The following is a 24,735-nucleotide window of genomic DNA, read 5'->3' on the forward strand; positions in this document are numbered from 1 at the left end:
TTCTTATTAAGAAGCGCTGCTAAATTCATGACTGCCGAATAACAGAAGACTTTTTACAACAAATATTAATTTATGTGATGAAAGATAGCCGCATTGTTGGACCCACTTCATTACTTCAATACCTTAAAACGCAACATAATGCATCTGCTCAAAAAAACCACACTGGACAGACATATGATGCGAGGTCCACTTGTCTCGACGCTCACTGGAGTTAATGCATGTGAGCTGGTTTTGAGGCGGTTTGTGAGAAAAGTAGAAAGAAACTTCCTCATTTCTTTGTCAGTCCAGAAGAAACAAGAAAACTAGTTCAACTGTTGAAATCAATTCACATTTCCTCACATTGGGTGACAACGTACAAGAACAAAAGATCTGTGAGTGACGACAGCTGGAAGACCAATGTTTACAAAAGCACTACTGAACATCTCTCATTCCCTTTTGTGACATATGAAAAAACCCCACCTGCTGTTTCCTCTCCCGGAGTCCATTCCTGGCAGCTCTGGGGAACGGCTTGGAGCCGGTCCCCGGCCGACACGCCTGTGATGAAGAAGTGTGGTCGGTGGGCATCATACAGCAGAGCGATGCGGTACAGCTTTCTGGCCGGCTAGCGGAACAGAAACACATTTGGTTTAGGAAAATGTAAAAGAATGCAGACAGACAAAAACCATATTGAGAAGGGCGGAATCAAGACGTATTCCTGATTATTTGGTGTCAGTGTAGCTGATGATTTGCAACCAAAGAAATTCCCGAGCATACCTTGCACAATAAGGAGAAGACCCAGGAGTGGGAGGATTTCTTGGTGGTGACGGTAACAGAGTGGCCGGAGCTGATCTCTACATTCACCCCTTGTAAACTGTCACTGAGCTGCAGGAGGGGAACAAACAATCAGACACTGTCCAGACATGTTGGCAACAAAAATGTATGAATGAATTAGTGGTAAAAAAGTCCAAGCTGGCTGGTGCATAACAGAAAAGTTCATGTTCAGTGTGCATCACTTGTATATCAGACTGAAAAGATGCATTTCTAATGACTCGCAGAAGGTGCAGAGCTTTTGCTTCTCTTTGGCCTCAGCTTGTGTGACCAACACATGTAGTTGTGTTCACTGAAAACCATTGTATACGCTTTTCATAAACACAAATCTGGTCATGGCTCACTATAGAAAAGTGAGCCACGGCCTATTGTACGCTTTCTACCGCCTCGGCCACGTTTGAGCTTGCCTGCACTACAGAGCCACTCACCACTTTCTCTGGGGAGAGGGAGTTCATCCACTTCTCTATGAGGGTCTCCATGTAGTTTTCAGCAAAGTGTTTGCTCTCCTGCTGCTGCTTGAGGCGGATGAGGCGTGACGCGTAGCGCTTCTGCCACTCCATCAGCTCCTCCTGCGAGTGAGCCGATGTGCACTGGGCCCCGTACCGACACAGACCCTGCTCCAAGTACCTGTAGGGGGGCAGACGGCATTCTGAACAGGAGCTACAACCCGTTTGAACAATAGAACAACACATCTCAGCAGAACTTCAGCGCAACCGTTTAAAGGAATGTAGGACCAAATAGTAAGTTCTGCTTAGTTGATCAATTAAGACCCATGACACTTTTAGGCTAAGATATACAACTGGACAGACATACTGCTGCGAGGAAACTTCTAGCGTGTTTACATCTATACAGTAAAGTCAGTCTGAAGCGACTTTGGACTGTGAGGAGCAGCAGCATAGCAGAGACCAGTACACCTCTTACACTTCCCTCGAGCCGCGCATCCTGCTGGCAGTTCAGATTTCATGAAGCTGGGGTTAAGGTTGTTTGTATCCATCTCCCACAAAGCTGCAAGTATGTAGTTGTTTCTCTAAACAAAGTCCTTGACTGCGAGGAGCTATTCAAATACCATGAATTGTAATTTTTAAGCCTGCGGTGGAATACGCTTTGTGAGTCACTGACAATTTGCATCCATAGACCAGCAAGCAAAGCATATGTATTCTCTTCTGCAGAGTTTTGGGGGACAAAATAAATCACATAAATCAGAGGCACAATACTGGCGTTACCTTTTACAGAGCGTGTACTCCTCACTGCTGGTGACTCCTCTGGGAGGAGGCCGGAACTGCCAGCCATCTTGGACCTCTGTCAATACAAAGTGATGGACAAGAAGCAGAATCAGACCTCGTGTCAGGAAGTGGGCAACCTGTTCAAAATGTGGTTTCATGGTGGTTGAAGTGAAGCTATTGTGAATATTAACAACACAGACAGAACACTACTTTGTAATTTCAGGAAGAAATACACTGTTTTTTTGTTGTTGTTTATTTTTTTAATTTCGGTAAACGGTTGCTCACCTTCATCTTGTTCGTCTGTGAATTCTGGTGCCATCTCCCTATTTACAGTCTGAAGTGGGATTGGGAAAGTGTGGAAAAGGTTTACCATTATGACACCGAGTATAATATCCCAATGTGAGCATCTGCTCCAAAACACCGAGGCCAATGAACAAACATTACGAAAAAGAATAAAAGCAATAAAATCTAATTAAACAAAACAACATACCGTATTTTCTGCCCTATAAGGCGCACCGGGTTATAAGGCGCACCTACATTGATTGACATAATTTACAACTTCATTCATATATAAGGCGCACCGCCCTATAAGGCGCATGGAATAGACCAGTGGTCGGCAACATTTATAGCTCAAAGCCATTAGGTTACATTTTCCACTGATTCTAACACCCAGAGAGGTGCACGCACTTTATTTTGATAGTCCTACCTGCAGCCTATGCCAGGACGACACTACACACAAAACCTTCTTCACTGCTGGTTGACAACTTACAACTACCGCTAATCAACTAAACTACATGAACTAAGCAACAAAAACACAACACAACACAATTATTACCGACACCACAAACCAAATAGAACCCCCAATAATTGCATTTAAAACACCACAAACAGCTGCAATGAATTATGGGAGTTTCTATCGGCTGCACTGAGGAGCTCAGGTTGAATTTGTCGCTGCAAGGCATGATGTCCCATCATGCCTTGCAGCGACAAATTCATGTTTTGTGTTGTTGGAGGTTATTGTGGGTCGTTGTTGGGCTTGGTGTTGTGTTGATTGTGTTTATGTGTTTTTGTTCCCCAGTTTAGGGAGTCATTATTTCATCTAGTTTATTTTGGTTTGTTAGAATGTTGGTGTGCAACCATGAGTGATGAAGGTGTTGTGTGGAGTGTCGTCCTCTCTGAACATCCCGTTGCCAAGTTAGAGTTGTCAAAATAAAAGCTTCTGGTTGTTCAGCTGTCAAATAGCAGTCTGGAGTAGAACAATCGTCCATATATAAGGCGCACCGGGCTATAAGGCGCACTGGCAGCTTTTGAGAAAATTTGAGGTATTTAGGTGCCTTATAGGGCGGAAAATACGGTAATAATAATAAAAAAAAACATCAAAAAGGAAGACGATGCACAGGAACAATCACAAATACACTCACCTCGATTTCCGAGAAGAGCATTTTTAATCTGGTCAGGTCTTTTGTAACGATGCCATTCTGTGAAATCACGGAAAAAAACTGAAATCACGTAATGCTGGATGAACCCTTTCTTTCGCCGTGTTTCACGTGACAATCACTTGCTTGACATTGTTCAGTGGAGCCTGTCTGCACAGCTCACTTTCAGTTTCGTACCATAAGCTCTTTGGTTTATTAGCTTTAATGGCTCATCAGAAATGTTTAACAATTGCCTTCTGGCTGGCAGACTAGTGCAACACAACAGTGGTGCTGATTTAGAGCCACAGAGCTTGGGGGGGGGGGGAAGAAAAGTTGAACAGAACCCCATCAGGCAATATAATTGACCACAGCATCAAATGTCTGTGTGCAGAGTGTATATTGGTCATACCATTGGCTCTCCGTACAAGGCTTTAGACAGGATGCTGACCACCTCCTGCAGGCTGCCATCCACCAGCATGGAGCGCAAGCTGGCCTGTAGTGAGCCGCCCCCCCTGGCAATTTCTTCTGCCAAGACTGTGACAGAGAGAGCAGGTGGGGAGGGAAATGTGTCAGTTGAATTCCTCCCAATATACATCTGTGCTCTGGAGAACGTGTTCAGCTAGAGTGGAAGCCTTTAATGAAAATGCAAACATTTCTTAATCAAGTTTTGTAGATTTCACAGGAGCTGAGAGTAAAGCTGTGCGACCACCAGTCTACTGCTGCTGCTATATGACAGGACTCTTCAAACTAAAGCGCTGCCTACAGTTTGAGCCACACATTTATTTTCTTAGCCCGACTTCAAACGAAGACTGACGAAGTCGACGAGACCGAAGCCGGTAGAGGTCAGATCGGACCACTTCGGCTGAGAAGAAAACAAACAGCACAGCTGCCAAACACCGTAGAACTGCCAGATTTTTTTTTTTTGAAAGATTGCAAGTAGTATTTAAGTGTACAAACATCAGCCTGCGAGAGTAAACTGCTGTGATGGGCCAGCTACGTGCACATATCAAGTCGTTTGGAAAGAAGCTTCAGTATTTCCTGCAGCACACTTTTCCATGTACGGTGCAGATTTTCCTGTCCCTTGATTCTTTCTCCTCCACAAACTCCAGCGAGGCCTAAATCAGAAGTGTGCCAACGGTTACAGCCAATGTCAACAGCTCTCTTTCACTTGTACCAGTAGCTGGATAAACAGGCACATAATTGATGAGGCAATGCTGATCCATCAACATCAATACCAACCACAGGGCTGGGCTGCAGTTAGTATTTATAAATCACAAGTTTCAAACCAGGCCTGCCTCGTGTCTTTTTCAATATCGCAGCTTTCATCGGGTAAATAATTTGTTAGCTGGTCGTCTGAAATATATGGGTCATAGTTTACTATGTGAAAACTTCATGTTTAATCAGTGTAATTAACAGGAGTAATTCATTAATCAGTCTATTACATTGTTTAGGTTATGATTTTTTTTTTCCAACTGCAACAATTGCCAGCATTTACAATAATCACAACTATAACTTGTCATTTTAAGTATTCGCACATTTATATTTGTTCATCACTGACTTTGTTAAATGTTGACTACACACATTCTGTATGAGACACACACATGGTCATGAACCAATAAATATCTAATAGTGTCAAAGATAAAACTCAAAGACGTCTTTCATGCTACTTTGAAGCACTAAATCATTACTGCACTCTATCGTCCCCGTTTGTTAAGGCCTGTCCACACCACCATTGCCTAGTTACACATAGAGTGCATTTAAAGAACGGTTAACCCACAGACATACTCAAATCATCAAGTCTGACTGGTCTGGAGAGCTGTGGGTGCATATAGAAGAGACTTTACATATACCATATGGATTCTGCAAATCAAGCCGGCCCAACTTCAAGTCTTAATTAATCATGAATTGAACGTGACAAGACCAACGCAGGTTCAAAGTAAGTTCCAGCAACAGACTGTTGGAGCATGCAGACAGCACCTGGTTTCAGTCTGGATTGACACTCACCATGTTTGCAGTCTTCATCTGCTTCGTCATAATTTTTCTATCAAAACAAAAAGAGGAGAACAAGTCAAATAGTTGATATTTGAGTCTGACGTCACATAAGCTTCATGTATAGATATCTTCCCTACACAGCAGGCTTCCTTACTGTATCATTACAAGAATTAAGTAGTTTATATAACCTCGGGGCTTTGGTAACTGGTGTAATTTGAGTGCTGCGGAAAGAGAACAGAACAGCACCAGAGAGAGAAAAACCAGTCTGTTGTTTCTAATCCCAACCTTCTCTTCATTGTAATTTGCCCAGTGATTTATTACCACAAAGGGTTTAAAACACAATTATCAGCATATGTCATTGGGGTGTAATGTATTCATTTGAGAAGAGGAGTTATTATATTTTGTTCAATGATAGGCTTCTGCCACATAATTACTTTTTTTTTTTTTTTTTTTTAGTAAACTCAGTGAAATATCACGTGGAAATGGTCTGTTTCACAGAGATGTACAAAGTTTGAGGCTCACAGCCCAGAAGAAGAAGTAGAAAACGGGAGGTGGTTCTGGATTAGGCCATTCCAATCACTAGTTGAGCAACAAAAGTGGGGCCAGGCGGCGTCCTCACCAGCTGCAGGAAGGCAGCGATCCTGTACAGCAGGGCACGGCTGCGGAGGGGTCCCGTGGAGGCGACGAGGGCAGGGGGGCTGGGCGGGACGGGGGCACCGGAGGGTGGGGCTTGGGGCGCGAGGACCACCAGGGCATCCGTGCTGTGGCTGACTGCCACCTCGTACTCCCGTCTGGCTAACGATCTGCTGGCTTCTTCACATGACTTCTCCGCTCTCCTGTCCGCCATGACTTAGGGACAAAACGTCTGGAAGCACAAGAGAACATGCCTTCAGTCCAACACCTGCTCTTGGGGACGACCAGTTGTTTCCTGAACCCGAGTACAAACAGCATTAGCAGTGGAACCTTTTGTGTTTCGCTCTTTTCTTACGTTGTCCAGCTTCACCTGGCACACGGACAACTCGTGGTTATTATATAATGATCTGATGAGAATCATGTGCAAGTACACGCCTATAAATGGATTGGATCCCATATAATGGATCCCACTGAGATGACAATGAGATCACAGGAGGTAGTGTAACCTTGTTAATGCTCCTTCGGGGGGTTTTGACACAAAGAGAGTTGTTTCGCCATGTAGATAAGAAGCTAATGGGGTCGGGAGCCAACGACTCCACCACCCTCAATAAAAGTCACAAGTGAGTGATACGGGAGAGAATGCTGACACATGGCCCCAGACACATTTTTAAAACAAGCACTCGTCTTTTCCTGATCAGAGACTGAAGAAGGGGAATGTTTCGGTCCCAGAAGAAACAAAACACGCTTCATTGGTGGAGCTAACAAATCCCTCTTCGTACTGGCGAGCTGCGAGGTAAAGCTGGATGTAAGGATCATGTGACATGTCACAAACAGCCAGCATGAAATTGATGAGAGATCTCATGTCCCGTTTACATAATCAGTGAATACAGAGATCAGATTAATGTGGTGTCTTATACGGACAAAGAATATAATGTGTACGTTTGTAGCTCAATCCCATTATCCGTTGCAAAGATTCCAACATGTCAACAAAAAAGCGACAGTGATCATACGTGGATGGGATGAAATATTATGAAATGCAGAGATAAACTTTGGGGGCTGCACGGGGGTGTCGTGGTTATCATCCTTTCCTCACATGTCCCTGGTTTGAGTTCAGGATTAGGGTGTTTCTGAGTGAAGCATGGATGTCCTCCGAGAGCGTAGTTTTCTCCAGCGCTCTCTCTCTCTCTCTCTGCTGGCCACTGGTCGACCGGGGATCTGCCCACCATGTACTATTCACTTATAGTGGGTTGAAGATTGGCTGCAAAACAGCGCCACCCTGAGTCGGATAAGGTGGTGTGAAAAAATGAACTAATTCCTCCAAACTGTGGCTGCCGAGATCATGAAAGGGACATTATCACTTCCATGGCCAATACGCATTTAGATATTGTAAAGGAAAAAATCTCACAATAAGTAGAGCAATAGCAAACGAACTCAGAGCCTGAAAGAACTCCAACACAAAGAATTCAAAAAGCCTACGTTGCTTAAATATATTTCTCATCACTACCTAACTTGGTAAAAAAAAACATTTACTGAAGTTTCAGCTCAAATGTTTTGTCTAACTAATAAAACATAAAGTGAAAGTCGACTGGCTGTGAACACGATGTATAAAACCTTGAAGTGTGTTTCTCACACCTCCTGAGAGAAGAACAGCCCTCCACTTCCATAGTCTTACAAATGAAGCATTTATCCACAACACGGGCTTTGAAAAGGGGGAAGGGCACAGACACAGATGAGAGAGTTCCTCTTTTTCTTCTTTCTTGGCAGCACTGATTCCATGTTGACATTTGCGAGTTTTAAATGTGGTTGTTTTCCAGCAGGGGTAGGGAACCCCGGTCCTCTGGAGAGTTTCAACCTGTCCTCACATCAACACAGCTGACAGCAACTGGTGGCTCATTATCCAGCGTTCTGCAGCGCCGCATCATGAGAACTCGGGCGTGTTTGAGCAGGGAAACATGGGAAACATGCTGTGGCTCTGCAGGACAAGGGTTCCCCACCCCCGTTTTACAGCAAGCAGCAATCCATCAATCCACTCAATGTAGAATTACAATATTAAGAGCCGACGAGAATAAATTAGTTTGTTCGAGAAACTAAACTCATACTGAATAAATAAAACTACACATCTACGCAGTGTTGAGCGTAAAACACTACCAATGTGTTGAAGTCAAAAACAAAGTGCTTTAGTTATGACATTGTTATATTCTGGACTCAAAGTGGAAGATGAACCGTGTTTCTTTGGGTCACCCGATGGGAAAATGTGGAGACTTTATTTTCTAAATGACAATATAGGGGATGACCGAAGCAGTTGAAGAGAAAGGCGCAATGCATCAGTGTGATGTGCAGCAAAAGACACATTCATATCCTGCTTTGTTAAAACTGTTTGAATGCGTCTTCCCCCAGCTTATTTTTGTTCCTGCTGAATCACCACATTTCACTTTTGGTTCTTTAGATGTTTTTATGAACTCTTGTGTGAAGACATTTTCAGTGAGCGGGGCCACGAAAAAATGAAAAGTGGAATGAATTTAATTGTGATCTCCTAAAGGTTAAATTTTACTTAATTGTGAATTTTAAATAGGTATTTTTTTGCCAACTCTCGAGTGACAAATTGCGAGGCCAGCAACCACCGAAAAAAGCAACTACAAAAAACCCCATTTAACTCTGTTTTGAGCATCTGGCGTGTTCAACTTAGCAGCTTCTGCCACTTTCTCTTTTTTTTTTTTTCTTTTAAAGATTGGGCATGGTGGACAAAAACACTGAGCTCTTGAAAACAACCTATTTTTCCTCCCCACCTATCTTTACCGGGGGAACAAGCGCTGCAGACGTCTGCCCTCCAGCAGCTGGGCGAACATGTGGAGATCCATGTGGGTGAATCAGTGTGCAGATAGGAAGAGGCTGCTAAAAGCATTTCCTACATGTTCCCTGTCTCTACTCACGCTGTAAATAAAAACACACTGGTCATGTGAGAAGCCCGAAGCAATATGTGAAGTTTTGTGTGTGTGTGTGTGTGTATAGTGCTGTCAAAAATAACGTGTTCATTTAATTAATTGATTTGAAACATTGCATTTGTTAAAACATTTTTTACTTAATTAATGTAGTTTTGTTTACTTCCTTTTTTCTTTTCCCCCCAAAGTCCCTTACCGGAGCTGCAGCATGTGCCTCTCTGGATGCAGCACTGTGACAACAGAGCTGCAGAACACTCAGTGGAATAATATTAAGGTAGAAAGTATGACTTTTAAAAGTTTGCTGACGGCTGAATGAGAAAGTGAAAGTCATTAGCTTTACGTTGAAAAGTCGAATTTAACAAGCACAGATGAAATTCTGCAACAAAACAGCAGGTTGCCATGTTGGCTGACCAGGAGCCACCAAACTGCTGAAACTGGAGGAAATACTGGTAAAATATTAATTTATACTCTTTCCCTGGCTCTCCTGTATACTGTGTGTTACAGTATATGATCACTTAGTTCATGTAATAACTTTACAACTTTGTTTCTATAAATACGCAAATCCTCAAAGTGGTGGAGCTGCACGCTAACAAACCCATATTTGTGTTGGAGGTTTATTAATTTATGTTTTTCTTATTTTGCTAATCTTGGAGAGAAACCGTTTCATGCAATAAAATGCAGTATAATATAATTTAACTATAGTCTGCGTGTGTTGAGTTGACATTAATTCAGTGGTTTTCCATTACAACCTTCAGTCTTCAGTAGAAGAACAATACGTTTAATCGCAATTGATTACAGAAAATATTTAAATTAATTAGTTACATTTTTTTTTAATCGATTGACAGCACTAACACACAAACACACACATATATATACACACACAAAATCTCAAGCTCGTAAATGTGTAATGGTGGAGTCAGCTGGTGTCATGTGAGCGCTCAGACTGAAGGCGAAAGGTTTTTTTAAGGGCGAGACGATCTGACGGAGTGCCGAGGACACATCATAGACGCTACATAAATTGGGTGAAGCTCAAACTTTGGCTTACATATTGTCCTCAAAAACACAGATACGTTTATATTCATAAAAACAGATCTATTTATTAGGATTTAGTTTTGCTGGGTTTATTATTTATGTCAACACATTTTGCCCATCACTCTAAAAATGATTACTTTCTAATGTGGTTTTTTTTTTTTAATGGTATCTGGCCAATAAAGATTTAAAAATTGTTCTATAGTCTTATTAAATATCATCCTTAAGTATCTTTGTTATTTCAAGGTGCACAGGCCTCCAAGCTGTTAGACTATAAACACTGCTGGCGTGATGCATGTTGATGTGCTAGCTTACAGTTCGCTCATGAAGTTTGTGAACACAGGTTAAAACTATATATTCATTAAGGGAATATTTGAGGGCTGGAAAAAGCGAAGAATTTTCCGAATAGTAATTGTACCATTTTAATCGTTTTTTTGTTTTGATTGAAATTACATTCGATTCCCGAAATATGTTGCAGCCGACATGAATAAATTCATGTAAATACACATTTTGTTTATTAGAGGTCCTTGACCCAACAGCTGTTTGTTTTCAGACAAGGAAGGAATTTTTTTTTAAATGCACTTTTGAAGAGACACCAAATAAGAGTTTTCAAATAAATTCTGTATGTAGGCGGAAGCTGTGTGGTTGTTAATGGTGTGGGAAGATGTGGCAACTACTTTACTGCAGATTGAACCATCAGGAAGAGCAAGGCATACATTAAGTCAGAAAAATCACGCAAGTTGCTCAAGCCACTTACAAGAATCCCTCAAATATTTCTAAATAAGTGTTTTTCACAATGCACTTGGTTCAGGGTTGATAATACACCACATATTGTCAACACTTGGAAGCAGTTTTTGGCATAACAAATGAAAGATGATTTCAGAAAGCTTTTAACTTGCAGAGCAATCCAATATGACCATAAAAAAAAAAGATAAAACAAATTTGAGATAAGTGCAACACGAGCTAAGGCTCCGTGGAACTGAAGTAATCCCATTAAGATGACACTGTGTAATCACCACTACGTGATTAAATTGACCCTATCAGACTGAAATTACAACGAGACGGTGACACGGAACTGTTGATGATCCAATCAGAGTCCATGTTTCTTCCAAGTGTCCTTTGTGTGCATGTCTTCACATGAGAATCAAGTGTGATGCATCACAGCTTTGAGGACAAAAACGAAAAGCCTAAATGGCCGACGCAGGAGACGCAGTATCTCATCCTGATCAGACCTTGAAGGGAGAATATTGCAGTTCAAACCAATAATCAGGCCAACAAATCATTCTTATGTGCTGGTGGGTTTTCTGAGAAGTCAAAACAATCAACATTACAGTCCAAAGCATTATGAGACTGAAGTGATCGATATCCTCAGTGCCGATCAACTCACACAACATTCTGCTCACTTTATAAAGTGAAGCAAAAACAGATCACGGTGACGGGATGTGCGGTACACAATTTGGCATTCTCAACTGTCCCACTTGCTTTCTTGACGCCAAGAGTCAGAGGTGGGGGTATCTGTTTGTTTCATTCACCATCCTGCACAGCTTGTGAATTTGTGATATCGTTTTACTGCATCACAAATAATAAACTTTACTAAGCACTCTAAGCAGCCTCCTCCGTGTCTCCTTGAGTCTGAGGGCTGTGATTACAGCACTTCAGGATGTACTTAGCACAAAGTAAAACTCAATAAAACAGTTAATCACTGTCCATAATGCCAAATACCAACAGCAGTCTTCTCGCTGTGAGAACCAATACATGAAAGCAATCCTAATGAAAAGGCTCAAAATAGCTTTTTCTAAACGTATCAAGTGAGCTCAACTCCCCCCAAAAAAACATTTAAATCACCACATATAGAAAATATATATTTTTAATGAAACAGTTTGAGAATTAGTATTGGTATTGATGAATTCTACTTTACAGGACACTGCTTTTAAAGCTGCCACAGACGACAGTTTCCACGATTCCTAACATTGCCAAACAACCTCTCCCCCATTCTGAACTGTGGTTGGAGGCTGGACAACGGCCCGGCCAGATACCAGTTGATAACACAACAAACCAAAATACAAGCGTATGTTTGCCGAGTGTTTCTGCTTCGATAAATGATTGGATTTTAAAATGTGTCAACCTGTTGTTGGTCTACGGTTCAGTTCTTTTCACTGCACAACGCACCACTAAAGTCTTTTCTGAAACATCTAATCGGTACCTTGGCAAAAACAGCAGCATGTGGAGTGAAACCTTGGTCAGAGATTACACGAGGCGGCGTCTCCTCCTTCACACACGAGGATAGAGGGAGACGCTGCGACCTGCTGGTAAACAACACAGCCTCAAACACTCAGCCTTGGCCACCAGCCTCGTCAATGTTACTGCCATTCCTCAACGCGTTCAGCATTATCACTGCAACTTACGTCAGGGTTGTCGATAAAAAACAAACAAAAAACAAAACATCACCTCAAAAATATTATTAGTTTCAATGAGAAAAAGATGGCTGATAGAATAAGATTTGAGTTGCGAATTAAAATTCCACAACATTTAGCTCATGCTGAATTTCCATCCACAGCTTTTGATCAAAAATGGTGCAGAAAGAACAGGAAAAGAGTGGAATTGTTACAGGAAGCATTTGGAAAGCACACAACAAAACTTCTACAAGCTGAAACTAAACTTTACAGAGCATAAACACACAAAGAACAGCACACTAAACTCAATCTATTTCCTATATCACAACGTTCAATCACCAGCCCACATACAGTATGTACATTTACAGCAGAAAGAGGTGAAGTAAAAGCATTTGAAATAGCATAAATATCAGAAAGTTACTCATTGAATCAGAGGACGAGATATGCGTAGGAGGGCAGCTGTTTCCAGCACACTTCCCTGACACTGCAAAAACAAACTGTTCTCACTTGATTGAACATTATACAGACATATTCCATAACATATACTGAGGCCCACATATCATTGCTTTTTGTTAATTTCACAAAGCTAGGAATTAACATTATATGCAGTAAACGCAGTATTTGAATAACATGCATTTTTCTCTGGCAAAAAAAAGTTCCTGTAGAATGCATCCCAATCTCAATGTAAAGTTATGTGCAACATCAACAAATACAAAGTGAGTGTGGAATGAATGACGGGGCTTATTTATGACCTACACCTGACATGAGGGGTTCTGATCATTGTGAAGGCCACAAATATTTCTCTAACATTGTCAGGGGGCCAGACGTCACCAAACTCTTTTAATATATATAAGAATTGGGACCACAAAATTTCCGAAAAGAATTAATTACATGCCTCCACATTGGGCTAATGCATGCATCTTGAAATACATTTTGAAACCCAATAAATTGAGTCCTCTGGTTCAACTGTGGTTGAAATCACCTTCCTCCTCCCATCACGTGTGAAACTAATATTTTATTTCGTTTAGGAAATTGGCTGACGGACCAGAAGGAATAGGAAGAGGGGGCCATCATGTGACCTGTGCTTGGCTTGAGTAGTCAACCTTGTTTCTGTGAATGTGTCACCAAACGGGACAGAATATGACGTTCACTGAGAAAATGCTTTCAATATACAGAAAAGTAAAGCGCTGACTAATTCCCTTGCTGGAAAGTTCAAATCTACACATAAAATTATTATTTTTTTTGTGTAAACTGGTTTATAAAGCATCCTGTATGTTACAAACACGAGGCGGCTTATCAGTAACAAAGCACACCGTTATACCACAATAACACACTTTGCTCATGTGGAGCGTTTTAAACAAAATGATGCAGCCACAGTTTCCACAACATAGATTAGTGAAGAGTGGATTTACTTAAAGGCAGACCAGATACGTGTGCTTAACAAATACTGGCAGTCACAACATTATTACAATTGCTGCAGCTACACTATTGAATTGTAAACATCCTGAGGAAGCAGTATATATTTATCACAGTGTCATTAAGCCTCAGGCCTCTGCTGGTGTGATCACACCACAGCTTGGCTCCATATATGCTTATATTATTGTTCCTAAATCAATCATATTTCAAAATATGGAATCAATAGCTTACTCTTTTGCAGCTCTACAATGGGCTCCGGGCAATTTTTGTGATCAAATTCATCCAGCCACCTCGTACACAATCTTCAATAGTTTATCCAGTCGGGGGTCAAGGGACACCGAAGCCTTGGATTGATTGATTTAATTCACAATGATAAATCTGTGATTGTTCTCATCATCACACACCACAGCTGCATTGTCAACATCAAACATAACCGTGCTGACTTCAAGTTCAGCTGGCCCACTGGATCTTAGTTCTGGTTTTTATGGTTGGCTTTAGTATTCAGTCAAATCCAAAGACAAACGAGCACTACGACATTTACCTGCCGGCTTCAATCAGTTCACTATCCCCCTGTGAATCATGGCACCATTCATCTCATCTCAGACAGCAAATAAATACAAGTGTGTTTGAATACAAGTGTAAGGCAAGATTAAGCGAAACTAGAAATAGTTTAAATGTGTGTCTGTTATTCCCAGGTTTGTTTCTTTCACCCAATAAACAAGATTCGGGAGAGTAATTTCCAAAACTAAAAGCTTGTTTGTGGATAATGTATGCTTTACTCAATTCCGTACAGTTTAAATCATTTTCTCTGCGTTATAGTGTGGATTACACCCGTGCGAGCACTACAGCATGCATATTGTGACAGCCCTCGTTGTTATGAAAAAAAGTACTGTTTTCATACGCGATCGTGATCAAAACAGTTAAAATAACCAACGCATTTTTTTACACCATGAGAGATGAAGACAAAATATACTTTGAAATGCCTCCGGATTTCAAGGGTTAACCAACAAACTGTGGCGATCTAAGGACCGAGTTAAGTTTGGTCTGAACTCACGGACAGAGTTGGTGATTGCAAGTGGAAACTAATTATGTTATTATTGCGATACGAAGCCCAGTTAAGAGCGGGTAGCTCGAACCCTACGCAGCGTTTCACACATCTATTTGCAACTGCGGGAATATCTGTTACCTAAAGCTGGAGCTCCAAGCCAACCACCTCACTGAGGCAGCAACTACAAATAGTTTGGCGGGATGCGGTGGACGAACACCTGCCTTATTTTAGGTGTGCAGCCGCGGGGCTTCTGCAAGATGGTCAGCAGCTTCGTCTGCACAATGATGCACAACAAACGGGACTTGATAAGCGACAAGAAAGCCGCGCAGGATTATAGACTCATTTCATCCGGATCGCACGTTATTTGATTTGACAGCATCGTTAGCAACAATATGCAATAAACTTGTGATCCCCCCCCCCCCCCCCCCCTCCACCCACAACCAGATCGGTAGCCGTCAAGAAAGCACACAATAAAATAAAAAAAACCACGAGCGTTGTGTAAATGGCCAGTTTGGCGAGTCGGTGGGGAGTTCTAGTGGTTGTTTGTCTGGAAAACTTGCCATGACTGCTGCCAGTCGGAGCGATGACGGCAGCGCTACAAAGCCTCGGCAACATCCCGCTGTGTGGGTCAACTTAGCGCAGCGCAAACACAGCTGACGCTAAAAACAGTGTGCGGAGCTGGCGGCGAGCTGACTGGCCCAGAACACGGCCTCTCCCGGGCCAAAGTGGCGAGCTCACAACAAGAATAGCTGGCTGGTTGTTCACGTTAGCAGGCTAGCTGCTAGCTCCCAGGTTCGCCGAAACAAAACGGGTTCGGGCCTGCGCTCCGGCCGCGGGCTCCGGGCGCACAGGACCGCCGTGACACCGTGTTGTTGTGGGTGCATGGACTCAGAGCGTCCCTTGTTGCCCTAATGACTCATGGCGGGGATTCGTGTTGGCGTCTTTGGGGTGAAAAAGACAACTGGAAGGGCTGAAAATGGGAAGTCAACACTTACCTAGCTTTACTTTCTACGCCATCTTGGATCCACTTGTCAGACCATCGCAAAGCATCATGGGATGCACTCATCTGAAGGTTGAGGGCGAGCGCGCGTGTCTGCCTGCGTGCACGTGCGCGTGTCTATCAGTGTATCTGAGGCCTGTGGTGGTGTAGAATAAAAAAGTGTTTGTTTTTGTTTCATATCCATTCTTTATTTGTTCGTAACTGTTTTTATTCAACGATCAGCTCCAGTGATAAAGTGTGACATTGTGGAGTTGATCTTATTAACTATCAGCCCTATCAAAACATTTCCCTTAACTTGTTTGATTGATTAGATTAATAACACCCCATACTTTTATATTTTCTTTTTTCGTTGGTTTGTTTGTTTGCATCATGTGAATGCTGAAAAGCATTCAGACATTTATAATTATCTTTATAATATGATAATTATCATTATTAGTAGTAGTAGTAGTATAATTAGTGGTGGTGGTAGTAGTAGTAGTAGTAGTAGTAGTAGTCGTAGTAGTAGTAGTAGTATGACTTCTTCTGTACCACACCTTTTCTCCTACAATCTCAATTTGAACATAGCAGTAATGCAACTTTATGGATGCAAACTGCCATTAAACCCAAAAGAAGAAGAATCAATTTGAACAATTCAAATATCAACATGTGCAACTTTGCCAAAAAACTATGAAAAAACGTCCCATACAAAGTGGATGGAAGAAGCCCCTTGTGGAGGAGATGCCTTCTCACTTCCTTCAGCTTCATCAGCATTACAGTCCAGCTTTATTCAGCTTCAGCATTTTACACTTTTGCATTTTTTTTTTCTGGAATTCCAAACCTCTAGTTTATTTAAACAGGCAGCTGCTTCGGAGCTAAATGATCACTTTTACAAAGCCTGGCCAAAATGGCGGCATTAAAAAGAAAGGATGATGTAACCCAGGTGTACGTAGAGAAGATATCTCCAGTAAACAAAGCGACTGGATGGGTTCTATTCCTTCAGTGGTGCTAAACACTGAGGCCCGTGGGCCTGAACCAGCTCGTAAGAAGCCCCGATCTGTCCCGCCTGACCACCAAGCAGATTGCAAGGAAAACATCGATTCTCTTAACAAATTTCTTAACACAACAGTGACACCCGAGCGGAGATATCGGCCATGTTGCCTGAGTGAGTTTGTAAAATGTTGCATAACAAAGCCGCTATAGAGGCTTTTTGGTCGTTTCTCTGTACTTTGCACCAGAGCATATCAGTACAATTAGCTTTGTGTCTGACTGTTGATTGTAGCAATTTTCTATAAAAAGCGTTTGTTTTTTGTGGAAATAGACATTTTCGTCACGTGTTCTGCACAACCAAGAAATACTTTGTGAAGTTTATGCAGAGGTGCGATGGTGAATCCTAAAATGTGCAACACAAAAGGAGACTGTTTAATATAGATTTACAACTGACCTAGGTTTAGAAAAAAATTAATAAATATGAATACCACTTAAAGCCTGAAATATCTGTGAGCCTTCTTTTGAGTAACAAAGTGAATATTTTCAGTTAATTCTTAAAATTATAGTTTCATTTTAAATACCTTGTGTAATATGGTAAAGGACATGCATTGTGAGAAATACCAGGAAGTTTCTATTATTACATTAAATTAAAATATAGCTCATTATAATTTACATTTGTATGCATTGTATATTTTTAAACGAAGGGATCTGATATGTACAGCTAATACTGCATTTCATGATTTTAAAAGTCGTGCATCGTTATACAACTGAAGCACTTTTAACGTATGTATTTCCAAAGAAGCCTATAAAAGTGATCCATAGATCACATTAAGCATGTACAGTATTTTAAATCATGGCACTTATAAAGCCACAAGACACTTCAGGTGCGTCCAACAGGAAGCCGTCGCAGCCCTGAAAATAAATGCTGCAATATTTTAAAGTGGAAAATAAATCAAAATTAAGTCTGATGTTACATTGATGAATTTCTTTGTGAGAGACTAGAGCCGAGGAAAACCGCTGCACCGCAGTACAACTTCAATGTCCTGCTGGCAGGTCGACTGAGGGCGGCTCCAACTGGACATCAACTTCACAATAAAAGCAGGATTTCCATACAGCGTTGTGTGCGTGTGTGTGTGACTTAAGCCTTTTCACAAGCCTGTAATCCTGTCAGGTTAAACATGAAGCTACACAAAAAAACATATGAAGGGGTTTATTGTTTACATTGCAAAGAATGAACAATGAAACAAAAAAGGCTTTTACAGGACTAAACAGTACACGGGTACGATCCGGAGGTGCGGCCTTGTGGGACTTTAAAAGAATTGTTCAAAAAGGCAGATGTCCCCATGAGTTTATCGTCAATGTTTTATTGGACAGTAGGGGGAAAAAACAAAAAAAGTTCTTGAGGGTGTGAGAGAAAGTTTTTATAAGACAGGGTTTAGTCTGCAATTTATTCCAAAACATTCCCACGGCAGGACACTGAACACAAAGAAATATAAAACACGGTGCTGTGGTTTGGTTTCACTGCAGATTGTGGATCATCTCCTCCTTGGCGATGAGGTGGGTGGTCTTGTTGACCAGCGACATGAGCGAGTTGAGTTTGTGTGACCAGTCGTTCAGCAGGTCGTTGGGGTCTTTGGGCCTCTGGAAGTTGATGATGCCCGCCATCCGGTCCACCTTGGCGTAGATGGTCTTGTTGACCACGAGGCTGGAGAGGAACTCCTCCGATTCCTGACAGAGAAAGACCCCCCCCCCCCCATTGGTGGATTTAACGTTTTCTTCAGGAAGTCACATCTGCAGGTCAGACTGATTAAGAGCGGAAACGACACACTGCAGGTTTCGGGGCTAGGCCTCGCAGGAACAATCTTATTGTGATTGTTGTGACACATCTTGTGATTGTAATCTGACCTGCTTGGAAACCATTTCTTACAGTAAAAATTAAAGCCTGAAGTTGAATCCAGTGCTGATAAAACATGGCTGTATTTCCTTTAGTCCAAGAGAAGACCGAACAGCAACGTTTTGGTTGAGTTGAATTGAAACAGTTCCAAATCGTCACGGTGTTGAACTTAATGAGGCCACCAGTACTGGTTTCCCGTTGGAGGACGGATACGTGTGTGGCTGAGGCACATGACTGATGACAACATGGACGGTTAAATGTCCTTACTCTGCCATGTGTGCAGAGTAAAGCAGCTGTGGACGGCTGGGCTGATGGATTCATTAAAATTGCAACGTCTTACAACGCCACTTTACTTTACACTCCATTGTTTGCCTCGTCCAACTATGCTTGCTCCCTTTCAGCAGTGTCCAAGTGCTTCAGAGCCTGAGACTTTGTTTAATTCACACCAATGCCGTCACCTTGTGTTCCAGTGTCTTGGACACTGTGGGGGATTCTACCACTCATCTGCTCTAATACGGGCCACAGGAATCACGGTTAGTTGCATCTTGTCATATCCCCGTTTCAATGGCAATATCTAAATATACACAAGTACAATGCCTACATGGAATCTACACAATAAATACATCTCGGACTGTATCAGTAATGTTGGAACTGAGCCAAGAATCCTGACAAATAAACTAATACACGATTCTTAAAGCAGTTTAATCTGCTGCCTCTGAGAGCCCCAATCTGTTTAACCTCATTTGTGTCACTTTATATATTAATAAATGATACTTACATCAACGGAGAGGTCAAGGAGTCCAGCCATCCTCTTCATTGTAATTCTGGTGTAATACTTGGCCATTATTCTGATGTTCTGCGGCGACAGTGGGGGAAAGTCCTTAGCGGACGGTACTTGGTACATAGTACAGCAGCAACACTTGAAACAGTATGCTGATAATGCCAGCAACAGCCTGCGGAGATTCTATTTAATTCAACTGTGTCTGAGAAGCCTTTGTCGTGACACACTTACATGTTCCACCACTCTGTTCTTCAGGTCTTTCCACCTCTTCTCTGCGTCCTCTGAATAAGAGAAGACGTCTGTTGCCGGGCTGTCAGGTGAGCCTTCCCTCAGCTCCTTCCCATAATCCTCCACCAGCGAAGCCCAGCGCATCAACTCCATGGTGGTAAACTGCTTGAGAAGGTCCCTGGGAGGAAATGCACACTCCATCAATGCCTTCAGAGGGGCAGAGCCCCACATCGTGGGCGACAACAGTTGCTAAGGTCACTTAGCAACTGGAGGAGCCACACACAGTAACGGCACCGGCAGAGAAAGCAGGACGGCGTTACGTCATTACGGTCAGGAGCCAGAGAGCAACGTGTGTCCTACTTGTATTTGGGGATTTCTTCCAGTTTCTTGTCGGCACTGATTCTGTGCACGAGGTCCGACTGCTCATTGTCATATGGAGCCAGGATCACATAGAGAACCACACTCTTCAGGGCCTGCACACACAAATTAAAAACAAATAGCAATGGTAAAATATGCGTTCAGAAATTCTCTGCCACTTTAAGACATTTGTATGTATGATTATCATGTCAATCTTTGAGGAGAGAAGGATTTCTGAGTGCCCTGAAAACAGCCAAAGGAAGTTGTAAACCCCAGACGGAGCACAGAGGTCAACATCACCAGCTCAGACTCTATCTTGCAATGTGAGTTAACGTCTCTCCTTTATTTCCGTCCCCACAAATGAGCTTCATAATGTCAAGTTGACTTTGCGAGGGTGAAACCTTTAATTCTTAAACATAAAGAAAGGCTGATCCACTTCCTGCTTTCAGGGGTCCTTCCTGCTACACAGTCACACAATTATACTAACAAAATGTTTGTTAATGCCACTGTTTTGACATATTGTGTTTTGATGAAAATGTTTTTAAAAAGTTACCCACAAATGAATGTTGTGGATTGTCAGTTTCTGATAAGAAAGAAAAGCCATCAGGTTTTCCTCCAGACTGTGGCGACACTGGTACTCCTGATTGTATACAGACACATTACACTATATTAAAATGTACTTTATAAGTACATTTCACCAACTACTTTAAAACCTTTTCAATGAGGCTTATGAAGCCAACCTTTAAATCAACCTTGTTAAAACATTTTTTTTTTTAAAGTTGAATTTGAATTGATTTTCAAAGTCCAAACTTAAAAATGTGAGCGTCAAACCAAAGGCGACATTGTAACTGTGATGTTTACGCTGCTCCTGCACAGTGTGTGTACCTGCTGCCACTTGGTGGCGTCCTCCAAGATGCAGGGGGTGTCATAAATGGCCCGGTAGTGCTTGCAGATGGACAGGTAGGAGCCCTCATGCTGATCCACTTGAATCATCAGGTTGTAGTACTTCAACTTCAACTCCTGGGTTGTACATGACATCAAAGGAAACATGTTAATTCTCCTGTTATTGTAGAAGTAGAAGACACTTTATTACTCCAAGGTGGGAATTCCTAATTGTTTGATTCAGATCAGACTCAACAAAAAGATGGAAGAGTTTCCAAATAACAGGCTCAAAATCACTTTGTTTGAAAGTAAGAAGACGTGATTTAATCAGCACCCGGCTGCCAGGCTCTCTTACCTCAGTGCCCTCGTCTTGGAAGAATTTGGTGTTTATCTTCTTGCTGATGATCTGCGTGCGGATGTAATCCTTGACGGCGATGCAGAGCCTCATCTGTTCCAAAATAAACTCCGCTTTCTCCTTCTTCTCCATGGAGCCATACGTCTCCACCTGAACAATAAGAAGTACATGAACGTGAAGTACTTTCTGCATACGGGGATAGAAAGCCTCTCCCAAGGTCAAGGTCACTCACCTGCAGCTCCTGGAGGATGGAAGCTGCCTCTTTCACCTCCCCATTCTGCTCCTTGATGTTGGCCAAGGTCTTGGTCAGCCTGGCACGCTCGATCTCCACATAGATCTGAAGGGGAGAACACATTTAGTGTGGAAAACAAAAACAACCTTATAAGCCTGGTTAAAACACAATGGTTCAGCTTCCCAGCTCGACCACAGAGCCCAACAACCGCTCAACTCCATAGAACGCGCATCAAATGTGACATTTCTCATACAGACCTTGCCAGCAGTCACAGTGCGAAGTGTGTCGATGAGTCTCAGCTTGATGGTCAAATCAGTCATGGCGTCCACATACTTGTAACATTCCTGCACCATTTTGGCGACGGCCTGAGAGACGAGACAACGGTCAACGGTCTCAAACTGAGGAAAGCAGCTTCAATGTAATCTTATATAATCATCCTAGAGTTTTTCCAATTCATGAAGATTCATTTCAAAAGAAAAGACAAACTGTGGACACATAGGACAGACTGAATCCTAAAGACAATATTGCAAAATATTCCAGCTAACTAGAACACTGTTAGCTATGAAACAGGGAGACTGCTGCGAAGCATCTCTTCTTTACCATTAATGCTTTTGTACATGGTCCCTGAAAAATAAACTAAATTAATTAAAAACAAAAACGCTGGTTTGTTAACAAATTTGTGATCACGTGTTCAGGAAAAATGTCCCAATAAAAAAAAAAAAACCCAACAAAAACAAGAAGCATCCTGCCTGTTTGAGCTGACTCCTCCTTTTTGTTAGAAGCATGATGTTTTCATTGAGGGAATCCCAGTCCTTGGCTTCATGACACATCTGGACCACAGCCACAAGGATTCTCGATGTGGACACCATGTCTGATGCCTGGAAAAGAATAAAACAAATAAATCAAGAGAAATATACACAAACATACAAACGCATATCGTCATTCAGCTCCTAAAGCTAATTCATCCGGTCAACTGGATTTAGTCGGAGGTTTCCCCCCAAAAAGTCAATATGAAATGATGAAGACAGTTGTAATTGCTATGATTAATTGAAATGTTGTATAATTATTCTATTTATGGCCAAAAACTTACTGTGTGTTTAGTTGGCTTCATACTCATTATATAACTTCAAGACAAACTTGTCTTTTCAACCATTTTTTTAGATTCCATAATGATATTAATATTACGACGGTTTTCTACATTTTGCATTGTGGCTGAATTCTATCTTACCTCCATGGGTGAATGTTATTGTTTACCTTTTTGATATGAGGTCCAACAGAAACAGCAATGTCTAAACTGCACACATATTAATAGAAACTATGGAGGCAGGGATGTTTTCCCATTGTAGAGGGAAAATAATGTGATTTAATAATGAATTAAGATTTCCACGACAGGACTGAGAAATTCAGGTTCACCCAGTGCTTGAAGTGTTTGAATCTCAAGAGGAAGGTTACGGTAGCTTTTCCATTTCATGAATCCCTGATTATTTCAACCCTGTAAATGACCGAAAGTGGGTTTGTTTGTAATCACAAGTAATTGCTTTCTTTGCAGCTGCTCTTAATATCTCCAGGAGGTATCTGTCATTTCTTCTGGTGGGTCTCCTAAATAAAGTGATTGAAATGTCAGTAGCATGTTTTCCTGATAATAATATTCATGATCTTCCAGTTGTTTTCCCAAACTTTTAATATCTTGGAACAAAAACAACAACAACAAAAAGTCCCCCTCGCCAGACTGTCCAGCATGTATGGTTCACTGGAGTTTAATACTTTTTCTTTTTGGGGGTGACAAATAACACAAACGGTTCTTTTAAGAAAAAAAACATGCCAGTACATTGAGGACATGAAGAACACAGTTTACATAACAATGCGTTGGGTTTCTGCATTATAATTGCAGATTTGGCACGAATAAGGTTCATTCATTAGACTGAATGACATTTATAGTTACATCCTAAACATCACCTCCATATAATCGACTTTTACCCACCGGCCTCCAATCAAATCTACAATTACCAATAAAGTGCAACAAACAAATATGTAGAATTTTATGTTTAACTCGTCTCCTGTTCGATATTACTGATGTATAGTTGTGGTCGTAGTTGCCATGACTTACAGTTCTTGTTTGCTTCTCCAGTGACAACAAGCTCTCGATGGCCTCCTGTAATTTGCCCTCCTGCAGCAGAGAAACAAAACAAAAACATTGTTCATGCTAGTGACTTTAAAAATGAAAGACATTAACGTTTGTAAAATAATATTTATACTCGATTCAGCCAGGCTAACTCCTCAGCTAAAGATGCTACTGATGACTAAGATCTTCAACCGGTTATCCTGAACTTAAACTTTCATCTACGGCAACAGGGTTTTGTAATTTATAAACCATTTGCGTTATAATAGAAAAAAACAACAACATGACGCTGAAGATATTATGTCATAGTGTGTTTATACGAGGTGTTAAAGCTAAGAACGTTAGATGTTAGCTCGCATGCTAAGTGAAGGCTGTCGGTGCACCATGACTCAGCCGGCTGAGGCCTTCCCCCGCCCCGCTTACTTTAGCCAGTTTCTCACACTCCGGGAGGCGCTGGTCCACTGTGACACTGTAGTCCATCTCCATCTTCACAATCCGTCCATCGGACCTTTCAGATCGCTCGTCCGACATGTTTGCGGGGAATAAATGAAAACAATCTGCAGACCTTTTCTTTCCCCTTCCGACCAGACGCCGCCGAGCTCTGTTTTGTCAAACGCACGGGAGGAAAGGTGACCAATCAGGGAGCGCCAGACGGCTGCCCGAAGCGCCTGAAGGACCCGCTGCGGACCCACGTGTATTTTAGTCAGGCGTAACATCAGCCTGCCCGTATGGTGACGGTACTGGAGCGTCATAATAATCTTTGGATTTGAACGTTAAAGTTTTTCTTTGTTGTGGATCAGAATATAGATTATATTGGAGATGAAACTGTCTGCATTTCCACAAAAAGCTAATAATTATTACTCAAAATGCAGGTGTATTTTTTTTTTTTTTACATTTCTGCTGTCGACTGATAGCCTCTGCCACCATAACGTATAGAATGTTTATTGTGCACCACTACGAAAAGAGAGTTTATTAACATTGTTGGCCATAACCCCACATCTGAGGTGTCACTCCATGTCTGCCAAG

General features: G+C 41.8%; 2 protein-coding genes across 4 annotated transcripts in view; both read right to left on the reverse strand.

The window, feature by feature from the left end:
* Positions 1–15,941, reverse strand: part of helz (helicase with zinc finger) — a 48,638-nt gene extending 32,697 nt beyond the window's left edge. For all 3 annotated transcript variants that reach the window (XM_080494242.1, XM_080494240.1, XM_080494241.1), the window contains exons 1-10: positions 15,891–15,941; positions 6,057–6,302; positions 5,450–5,486; positions 3,855–3,979; positions 3,452–3,508; positions 2,316–2,364; positions 2,031–2,106; positions 1,236–1,434; positions 754–861; positions 460–601 (exon numbers count right to left, since the gene is read on the reverse strand). In XM_080494242.1, coding sequence (XP_080350368.1) covers positions 460–601; positions 754–861; positions 1,236–1,434; positions 2,031–2,106; positions 2,316–2,364; positions 3,452–3,508; positions 3,855–3,979; positions 5,450–5,486; positions 6,057–6,284 — 1,021 coding nt within the window. In that variant the 5' untranslated portion in view covers positions 6,285–6,302; positions 15,891–15,941. The remainder of the gene's footprint in view (positions 1–459; positions 602–753; positions 862–1,235; positions 1,435–2,030; positions 2,107–2,315; positions 2,365–3,451; positions 3,509–3,854; positions 3,980–5,449; positions 5,487–6,056; positions 6,303–15,890) is intronic.
* A 2,114-nt stretch (positions 15,942–18,055) lies between these two features.
* Positions 18,056–24,317, reverse strand: psmd12 (proteasome 26S subunit, non-ATPase 12). The gene is made up of 11 exons (XM_080494243.1): positions 24,133–24,317; positions 23,698–23,757; positions 22,340–22,468; positions 21,848–21,955; positions 21,591–21,695; positions 21,359–21,508; positions 21,007–21,141; positions 20,125–20,237; positions 19,768–19,942; positions 19,534–19,611; positions 18,056–18,589 (listed from the first exon to the last, which is right to left on the reverse strand). Exons 1-11 carry the CDS (start codon positions 24,238–24,240, stop codon positions 18,380–18,382), a joined length of 1,371 nt encoding a protein of 456 aa, XP_080350369.1. The 5' UTR covers positions 24,241–24,317; the 3' UTR covers positions 18,056–18,379.
* Positions 24,318–24,735: the final 418 nt, after the last annotated feature.

The sequence above is a fragment of the Blennius ocellaris genome (assembly GCF_963422515.1).
Source record: "Blennius ocellaris genome assembly, chromosome: 3".
NCBI classification, from domain to species: domain Eukaryota; kingdom Metazoa; phylum Chordata; class Actinopteri; order Blenniiformes; family Blenniidae; genus Blennius; species Blennius ocellaris.